Raw genomic sequence first — 11,182 nt, forward strand, 5'->3', positions numbered from 1 at the left:
AGTTTAACTAAATATTTATGTAGTATTTTGATAAGTAAGTAAATATAAAAAAACAGAGAAGGAAGTCTTTACACTGGGACAAAAGTTTTATTCTTATTGACGATAGCATACGATAGTAGGTATTACTGCAACAAATCGTCATTGAAAGAAGCTGCTTATGTAATATTGACAGGTCTGATGCGCTGCGCCTTCGTATTAGTGAATATTTATTTTGTAAACAGTTTTTTAATTCAACAATTTACCATAAGCCACTTATGAATAATTATTGGATTTTATTTATATTCGAGTTTTCAGGGATGTTTTGAGACCTTAGTTTGAGGTCGGACTGATGTTATAAAACCGGATTGATAGGCGTGAACCAACTTTGTTTGAGTAGAACCTCTATACTAGTAATTCGTGCGTCATCAGATGGAAAAAATAATATTATCAGTTATTTATTTGTTATACGTTGTAATTGTGAGTTGTGGAACTGGGACGTATAAAGTACCTGGATTGTTAAACTTTGCTATACCGGACGCGCGATCGTTGAAGAAATCGCTGAGATTTGATGAAGACATTTATCTCAATTTTACAGAATTAGCCAACAAATACAAGTACGCAACAGAGGAACACCGAGTCGTCACCGAAGACGGGTACATTCTGACCGTATTCAGAATTTCGCCAAAATGTCGAAACGTTACCGGATATCCAATAATATTGCTTCACGGCATCTTCGACAGCTCAGACGTGTTCATTCTAGCCGGACCGCAGAATGGGTTAGGATATGTTTTGACCGAGAATTGTTACGACGTGTGGGCCGCTAACCACAGAGGCAACGTTTACTCGAGGAACCATCTAACTTTTGATCCAAACAAAGACCCCGAATACTGGAACTACTCGTTTGACGAACATGGTTTCTACGATCTTCCGGCCGTAATAGACTACGTAATGAAAAGTACTGGTCTGCCGAAAGTGAACTACATCGGACATTCCCAAGGAACTACGGATTTCTTCTCGATGGCCTCTCTAAAACCAGATTATAATGCCAAGATACAGCTCTCAGTGCATCTAGCTCCTGTTGTTTTCTTGAAAAACTTCGGCATACCAATATTAAAGTTGCTAGCACCTTCTGTGCATAGTTTAAAGGATGCTTTTGACAAAGCCGGCCTTAGTGAGGTCCTAGCCAAGCACCAGTTAGCTCACGCCATTATGGAATACTCCTGCCGTTTTGCTCCTGATGCCATTTGTGGGACTGGCCTCTACGTCACTACAGGATATAAAAGCGGTACTATATCGTCAAGAACATTGTCCGTTGCAGGAGGTCATCTCTTCTCAGGAGTATCGACTAAAAGTCTGGCGCATTTAGGACAGCTGATAGCCTCGCAAAAGTTCCAGCGATATGATGAAGGAACGCCAGGGAACACCGAAAGATACGGCACACCTCGGCCACCTGAGTATGATTTGTCCAAAGTGACATCACCAGTGCTTTTGATGACCGGACAAAATGATTTTCTTTCACCGTCGGAGGACGTTAATGAACTGGCTTCAAAACTACCAAATTTAGTAGAAAATATTATTATCCCTAATAAAACGTGGAGTCATAATAATCATTTGTGGGGAAAGGATGTTTGGAAATTTGAATTTCCTAAGATTTTAGAGTATATAAAGAATTTTAATTCTTAGTGTTTCAATCCTGTTTGGACTCAATCGAACTTGGACCTCAAAACAAAAACGGCTGTTTTAACTTTGATCGCATAAATTGACGAATCCAGCAACATAAAAACTAGTTTGATGTATTCAAAAGGTTCTGAAATACACAATACAGTACGTAGCGACCCCCTTTTTTAAATACCTGTTGTTAAATTTAAATAATCACGATTAATTAGCAGTGGCGCTAGTGTGCACGTTGATGGGCTCTTAAATTACGGGGCCACGCAAGGGAGATTCTGGTGATAAAGGTATCCAAAGATTATTAATAAGTCAAGTGATAAAGCTGGGTTCCTTTTCAAAGAATGGCTTTAACAACATGAATAAATGTAAAATTACCATATTAATTAGTAAAGAGTTTTCGTACTACATAACTACACAATCAACCATGACATCATCAACATCACTGGCATCAGATTTGGGTTATTATTTCAAGGGGTTCAATTGTGTTCAGACTCAAATTTTCAATTATAATTTAGAATAACACAGTTTATTTTTTTTAAAGTTGCTTAGGATGTTATCACTTAAACTTTTGGTGAATAAATTTTATTTAAATTAATTTACCACGGAACCCTTAAAAAAAGCTATAAGGAAAAACATCGTAAATAAATAAACAGTTGTCAGTTTACCTACGGAGCTTTTCCGCGAATTTTAACAAGGATATCTGAGATAACGTTTAATTTTAACGTCACAAATTGTTTTGTGATTCCTCTGAGATGAATTTAGATCCAATTATGTCAAACACGAGTGCCGGATTTACAAAACGGCAAATTGCTTATTGATTGACATGTAATATAAATATTGCCGTAAAAAAGAACCATTTTTCCTCTAATCCTATCTGGAATGGAGTATAGAAATATCCGACGAGTCTCGAACGCTTCGCTCGATCCTTTGGTCTGACCTTCAAACAAGTCTACAAAATTTAATCGTTCATGATCAAACCGCTATACACGGTAGTGACCGTTCATGATCTACTTTACCAAGCGTAGAGACGACGTAATTAAAAACAAACAAACCACGGAGGCAACTTCTTTGGTTTAGCACACACTGCATCGATTAACATTACTAAGTATTACAGATGTATATAGTGCATAATTATTTTCCATCGTATTTTCACGGAAACTTACGATAAGATACGTTATTTTGCTATTTCAGTCAGTCTTGGTACAAAAAGCATCGAGGTTTACTGAAGTAGCATGACAAGTACGAACGTTTCCGAGAGATACTACTACTTATAATACTACTGCTACATCTGTAGGTGCATAATATTATGCATAATATATCTTCAAATATGCGAATATCGTATGATGTGGAATGAAACAAACTAACAAAACATCTATTTGATTAAAAACACCAGACTTATGTTTTATAAGCTTTTTATGAAGTTCTCATAACATAATAGTTTTTGTTTAATCGGTTCTTGGAAATATGTAAGAAAACAAAGCTTTTTTAATGAAGGTCGATTCTTTCTTCCTTACGTACTCGTAATAATCAAACTTAATTTTATTTTACAGTAAAATAATATATTTATTCTCATTTTGACAGAAAAAGCGAATTTTCCAAGCATAGGTATTGAATATGACATGCTACCGTTATAAAACATGTCTTAGTAATAAGTGTTTTAAGGATATTGTATGAAAACCGTTATAAGTATACCGTAACTTCGTCAAACCGATTCGCGACGCGCCCGCATTTTCGTAATGACATTTACATAATATATGATGTACGAGGAATACCATTATTTGCCACACGTCGACTCGAATATAAATCTATGCAGGACCTTGAACAGTACATAAATATTCAAAAATTCGTCCCAAATTTCACAAAGGCTTTTGGGCAGTTAGCTAATCGGAGGTGGTTTGATGGCATTTCATACTTATATGGCTGCATTTGTATAATGGCGTAAGGTTTAATAAGTACTGATTGGTGCCTTTTTTTGCCTTGGTAATGCCTTTTAAGATAAGCGGAATATTATTACAAACTTTAACCGGTGTAAAACTAATATAAATATTAGTTTTATTTAAAATCAAAATAACCAGTACTTGGTACAATGCCTCAAGGGCCTATTTTAGATTTAAGCTAGTTATTAATTTCTTTTAGTAATACCACTGTACCTATATATCTTGTTTGTAACCAGTACTTAAGTAACTTCTACATTAATATCATTCGTTTCTTTTGCTCTGTTTAAATCACATAAAATACCGTTTTCATCCGTAAGGCTTTTTAGACTATAGACCTGTAGTTGTGGGACGAATACAGTCAAGAGTAGGGATTGCAAATCCGAATCTATTTTACATAATCCGGATTTTCGGATAATTTTCACGCCGAAATCCGAACTTCGGATAAAATCCGGATTTAGGGAATGTTTTCTAGGTACCAGGAAAAATAAAAAAAAAACGACTTTCTGATAAGAAATTAGTCTTTTTATTTACTGTAATAGTCTTATGATCAAATAACAAGTTATATTAATTACACAGTTATATTATATCAATAACAAAAGCAACTTGGAAACAAAAAAATATCTTGTTTAATAATTTTAATTAAGAATCCTACAGTCACAACACTGAGATCAAAATTTCTTGGGGGTTTTAGCACATCTCCACTGCGGAAGTTGCGGAACCTAAGTCAAAGTCAAAGTCAAAATATTCTTTATTGAGTAGGCTTAGCAACAAGCACTTTCGAATCGTCAGTTACAAATATTATCTTATACTAGACGGGCCCGCAGCTCCGCTCGCGTAAGTGAAATAAAGAGTTTGTCTTAAATTTAGTTAAATACCGATATTATTATGTATTCAACCCTACCAGGGTTTATAACTGTGATAGGGATTTCTTATTTGTAGCCGTTATTTGGATAACTTAATTCGCAAATTTCTCATTGCGAAAAGGCAAGATGGTATTTTTTCATCTACGTAGGTATTTATTTAAAACTTGATTCAACAAAAAAAAAATATTTATTTTTATAAGCCTAGTTGCAAAAACATTTATTAGATTAATTTCCGCCTTAACCCTTAAATTGGCAAGACATAAAAGTTACAAATAATGTAGTTTTCACTGATAAAAGCGACTAGACATAGTCCAAGCTGCCCTGGAAAAATAGAATAAAAAATCCAGGTTTTTCAGATTTTCAGAAAACCTATGTACCACACGTGTCACAGTGCCAACTAACCAGTGAAATGCCCTGTCTGGTGAATGTGCCTTGTGTGTACCGTTGCCAAGAGCTTAGTAAAACAACAAATTAAAGAAAAATGCACTTTATTACTATGAAATCTTTATAAAATAAGTGTATTAAAACTCTATTTTTGGTGAAAAAGGCGTGTTGTTTTTGTATTGATTGTACAGATGGTGATACAGCATTATATATCGAAGCAGGAGATGGCAAAACTTCGGTGCATAGGGGGAAAGCGGTGCAGTAGTTAGTGCATTTTCGTTATCAGAATCTACTTCGTCTGAGCTGCTTCCTAGTATGTTTAACCTCCCTAGTGAAAAATTGATGGATGGTGGATCAGAGCTTATGTCTTGATCTGACAGTTCATGAGATTTTAGTAAGTTTGATTCATCTTCAGAATCCGACCCATCATCCGAACATGCATATTAAGGTGTAGGAACCAAAGCCAAGATTTTGTGCGCTCGTGTTAGTTTTAAGCACTGTCGACAAAGAAACACAACAATACTGTAATTCATGCCCAAAAATAAACAAAACTTCATAAAACCATGCAATTAATAAACAAAAGTATATTTCGGACAAGTTGGCGATGGAACTCGTAGTACCCGTTCGCAATTTTCTATGTAATTGGCAACGGTACTTCTGTGGTACATACAAATGTTTCGTTTGCCTGACTTTTGAATTAAGAAGGAAACAAGTGATCGTATAATTATTCGTATAGATTAATATTTCTAAATGAAATTCCACACATGTCAAGTAAAATCAGCACACCAAAAACTTCAAAAAGTTAGTATAACTTACCGAAGTTGCCGGCAAATGTTTCCTTCTCGAACTCATTTTGACACTGACAGTTATAGCTCAGTGTTGCTAGTGTTATTTATTTTTTCTACTATAAACTATAACACAATTGACGAGTTGCCAGTAAAAATTGTACAAACAAACCATTAAATCAGGTTCAGTATTTTTTCAAAGTCAACGTGTCACGTGAGTCACGTTGCCAATTTAAGGGTTAAGACAAATATGGACGACCACCGCCGATAAATCGCCTTTTAATACAAACGTAGGTAGTCCCCATTTCCCTTTCTGGATACTACCATTAGGTACTTACTACGGCTACGGTGACGCAACGACCCAAAGTGAGTCCTAGCCTCCGACACCAGATCACGCCATGTTTCTCGGTCTTTCAATAGCTCTCGCCAGTCGCCATGGCCGAGGTTGAGCAGGTCTTGAGCAACTACGTCGTTTCAGCGGTACCTAGGACGTCCACTCGGGCGTCTCCCATTTTGTTGTCCCAAGTACGCTCTCTTCACGGCACGGTCCTCTCCCATTAACTCTAAGTGTCCGAGCCACTGAAGCTGCCGCTTTGGTCTCTCAATATTTCGCCACTATATCGTAACACATCCTTATTTCTATGGCAACAAAGTTATATTACGATATTTGGCTGACTGCTGACTGTACATTTGCTTATTTGCAATAATCAGAACATTTTAACGGTGCAAAAGGCAATTGTATAATAGTTTAACAAAAAATCCGAAAATTCGGATTTGGGTTTAAAAATCCGGATTTACAAACGGATTGATAAATTGGCGGATAATCCGGATTTTCGAAGATCGAATAATCCGGATTGCAATCCCTAGTCAAGAGCAATAGAAACGAGTCAATAAATTCCATATACACAGTGACCATGAGATTGCATTTTCATATAGATCCAGTTTGTTACCGAAATATTGACACATCGAATCGAAGTACTTATCTGATTCGATACTTTTCGAGTGTAAAGTTAAATTGCATGTGTGTTTTGACTTATTAACGGATTTACACAATGGACGTTGCTATTCAACTTCAATGATTTATTGCAATGAAGAATACACTAAGTTAATACTTAATTGCAGTAAGATGATTGCTAATTGATTGAGTTGCAGCAAACATATTCGTAGTCAATTACACTACAAATATAACTGATTACCTATTTAGTAACAATTACGTTAAGAAATATATAACCTCCTGCGGTATATAGTCGGATGTTTTCGTAGATTCTTAGTTGGTCGTCGGCAGCGTATAAAGGTGGATGATTTTGATTTCCTTTCTTCTTGGTGCAACACGTTGGCCGGCGTTCCCCAAGGAAGCGTGTTGTCTCTTTTGTTGTTTTTATTTTCATTCATTCGATTACCTACTTTATAAACTTTGTTTATCATCACTTTGATGCCAATGGGCCGAGTTCGGGCCGAGGCGTCCGACATATGTACAATTAGCGATAAAAGTCTTGTGTTGGTGCTAAAATTATCACTATGGTATATAATAATAATAATAACTCCACGGCCGATTCGGCCACGGCGACTGCTATCAACTCCGTTGCTGTCTCTGCTGTGCTCGCAGGTGGCTGACGTAGCCTATCTTGTTACTGAAAGTTCGCGAACATTGCGGGCATGTGAGCACACCATTTGTGTAATAATAATGTATTGCCGCAGGTGGTCTGGCTTTTACATCGTCGCGCTTGGCATCCAGCTCTAAGCGCCGTCGCGATTAAAAATTCGGTTACGTTGGCATTTATTGCTGCCCGCCATTCCGTTCGTATGGCTGCCTGCTGCTCCCATCGCGAGGGCTCTATACGACACTTTTTCATGTGCCGCTTAAGCACATCTTTGTACCTGAGGAATTGGCCGCCCTGTTCCCGCTTGCCCTCCTCAAGCTCGGAATAAAAGATGCGCTTAGCCACACGCTGGTCGTTCATCCGCGAAACGTGACCGCACCACCGAAGTTGACGTCGCATGAGGTATACTTCGATACCACCCACATTTGCTCTACGCAGCACTTCGGTATTCCGAAAACGATCAGACCATCGGATTTTCAGTATCTTGCGTAGGCATCTGAGGTGGAATTGATCCAGCATGCGAATATAGCGGCGATAAACGGTCCATGTTTCAGCGGAGTATAGAAGGTTGGGCAGCACAACTGCCATATACACGGATATTTTAGTGGCCAGTTTTAAGTCGTGTGAGCTGAGGACCTTGTGATCTAACTTTCCAAAAGCTGCAGCCGCAGCCCCAATCCGGTTGTTAATCTCAGCATCAAGGTCGCACTTGGATGTTAAGGTGCTCCCCAGGTAGCGGAACTTGTCTACCTGCTTCAGCTGGTCCTCGCCGAGTCTAACGACCAGTACCTGTTGACTGACAACGTCCAACGACATCACCTCAGTCTTCTTGACACTGATCTTGAGCCCAAATCTGCGACAGGACTCGTCGAAGCTGGACATGAGCTGTTGCATGCCTTCCGGGGACTCAGTCATAAAGCACAAGTCGTCTGCATACATAATCTCTGTGATCACTGCGTATGAGACGGGTGCGCCAAAGGTCATATAAAATTGCATATTCGATTATTGAAACTCCGAAAATGTATCTCATAAAATTTTACATCCTAGTGATCATTATACATTTTCATTTTAAACAATACTCATTGGAACTTCGAATTTATTATATTCATAATGTCATTCTACATAAATATCTCTATTACTAAAATGTATGCATATATTATTACTCGACATATCGATTTCGACATATTTGATTTTATTTATAGCAGCATGCACCTGCAATAGTAAATTCTAAATAAGAAAAAAAAAAAACAGAAAAGTAGGTCAAGTCAGGTTAAAATCCTGCCAGAAAGGTGGGTTAGGTTAGGTTAGAACTGCGACCCTCACAGAACCGAAATGCTGCCAGAAAGGTGGGTTAGGTTAGGTTGGAATTGCGACCCTCAGAGAACCGAAATGCTGCCAGAAAGGTGGGTTAGGTTAGGTTAGAACTGCGACCCTCACAGAACCGAAATGCTGCCACAAAAGGTGGGTTAGGTTAAGTTAGAACTGCGACCCTCACAGAACCGACATGCTGCCAGAAAGGTGGGTTAGGTTAGGTTAGAACTGCGACCCTCAGAGAACCGAAATGCTGCCAGAAAGGTGGGTTAGGTTAGGTTAGAACTGCAACCCTCACAGAACCGAAATGCTGCCAGAAAGGTGGGTTAGGTTAGGTTAGAACTGCGACCCTCAGAGAACCGAAATGCTGCCAGAAAGGTGGGTTAGGTTAGGTTAGAACCTCTACCCTCACAGAACCGAAATGCTGCCAGACAGGTGGGTTAGGTTAGGTTAGAACTGCGACCCTCACAGAACCGAAATCCTGTGAACCTCACAGTGAGCGAGCGTAGCGAGAGCAAATGCGGTTAGAAGACTAGTCTTCGAGGTTATTTTTTTTAACAACCCATAAAGTATAAGTTCGCAGTTCGTACAGTACTTGGAGATATCGGGTTGAACATTATTGGTACAGCGACAGTGAAAAAGTATTGGTAATTTACGTTTCGCTCTGTAAAAATTATTGTATGAAATAAGTATATAAATAAATAAATTCTTACAAATAACATTATGGGCACAGATACATTCTCAGTGACAACATTATGAGTAAAAAAACGGAATTTGTATCGTTATGAATAATGTAGGTAGTAATACAAAAAAACTATTAAAAAAATATATGAGAAACAATTTTCGGAGAAATGATGATTATGACTACAAAGCGGTATTATTAGAAATATTCGAATAATAAATTGTATATGAGCCAATATGGACCCGTATGAGACTTTAGTGCGTGCTTTAAACCTGGCCAGGTTGAAAATGTTGCCGTCAGTGCGGTAGCGGACGCGAACACCTTCAGAGCATATGAGTAAGACTTCTTTGACTACGACCGAAAAATACAACGCGAATAGAGTGGGTGCTAGGACGTAACCTTGCTTCACTCCGCACGTAACGGGGAAGAAGTCCGATTGTTCGTCGTCGGTAGCAACGCAGCACTCCATGTCGTCGTGTAGGAGTCTCACTAGCCTTACAAAGTTCTCCGTGCATCCAAGCTTGCTCAGAACTATCCAGAGGGCTTCACGAGGCACGCTGTCAAATGCCTTCTCGAGGTCAACAAAGCAGAGAAACAGTTGACGACCTTGTTCTCTGCTTTTCTCTTCTAGTTGACGCACAGAGAATATAGCTTCACAGGTGCCTCTGTCAGGCCGGAAGCCGAACTGGGTCTCCGGAAGCAATTTTTCAGATATATTCATTAGGCGGTTCAGCAAGACTCTGGCAAAGACTTTCCCAGGGACCGATAACAACGAAATACCACGGTAAGAATTGCAGTCAGAACGGTCACCTTTGTTCTTATACAACGCCCTTATGCGAGAGACCTTGAAGTCATGAGGGACTTGTTCCTTTTCCCATATAAGAACAAAAAGTTTCCATATAGCTGATTGCAACTCCTCGCCGCCATATTTAATCAGTTCTCCTGGTATAAAGTCGATGCCGGCCGCGCGCTTATTTTGCTGTTGCTTAATAACAAAAGCAACCTCATCACCTGACAGAAGCTCATCCAGTTCAACGGCTATAGGGAGTTGAGGCATTGACCGGATGTGTACCAGATCTGCTGCCCGATCAACATTCAACAGAGTGTTGAAGTGTTCTGCCCATCTTGTCAATACCTCATCCTTACTCTTAAGAAGTCCTTCGCCATTACAAGGCTTAAGAGGCACTTTTACAGGTGGTGTGGTATTCGTAAGGTTCCTGATCTCCTTATAGAACTCCCCTAACTGGTTAGTGTCCACGAGCAACTGCATGTGACGAGCCTTATCCTGCCACCATTTGTCTTTAATTTCCCTTGATAGTTTACGCAGACTTATGTTACTCTGCCGTAACTCTGCAACGTTTCCACCTTGGCTAGCACTACCGTGCTGCTGAAGAAGACGACGGTGTTTGCCAATAGCTTCTGAAAGGGCTGTGTCATTTTCATCAAACCAGTCCTCATGCTTACGAATTCTTTTGCCCAATACGGACTTAGCAGAGTCTAATATATGAGATGACACAGTCCTCCAGATAGCATCGACATCACCCGTATTCATGTCGACTGCCCTGATGTTTGAATTTAAGGCTTCAGGTCGTTTCTCAAAAAGTTGGCACCGCCACCTGTAAATAGGTTTATGTTAGAACTTTTTTTTCATTATGTATAATTTTTATATATAAAATTTTAACACATATTTAGAGAGACTTTTTACACAGAGGCCTAATACTTTGAAAAAGATTTAATAAATATTGATTAAGAAAAAGAATATTGTAACTACGTTTATCCGTTAACCTGCCGTGTCCCAACGCGAGGTACTGATGTTCCGAGCTATGAAAACCACACAAATGATTAACTTAATTTAACGTTATTACCGTATTTTATTAACATATATCCTTAACTTTTAAAGTATTGCTATCGCATAATAATATTATACTTATATTTTAAGTTATTCGGCTTCAAAGTTTGTCCAAGGCAA

At 38.7% G+C, this 11,182-nt stretch overlaps 1 protein-coding gene across 1 annotated transcript; it reads left to right on the forward strand.

The window, feature by feature from the left end:
* Positions 1–217: 217 nt before the first annotated feature.
* LOC134804605 (lipase 1-like) lies at positions 218–1,662 on the forward strand. The gene has a single exon (XM_063777711.1). The coding sequence runs from the start codon at positions 409–411 to the stop codon at positions 1,660–1,662; it is 1,254 nt and encodes a 417-aa protein (XP_063633781.1). The 5' UTR covers positions 218–408.
* The last annotated feature ends 9,520 nt before the right edge of the window (positions 1,663–11,182 follow it).

The sequence above is a fragment of the Cydia splendana genome, chromosome Z (assembly GCF_910591565.1).
Source record: "Cydia splendana chromosome Z, ilCydSple1.2, whole genome shotgun sequence".
Classification (NCBI taxonomy): Eukaryota; Metazoa; Arthropoda; class Insecta; order Lepidoptera; family Tortricidae; genus Cydia; species Cydia splendana.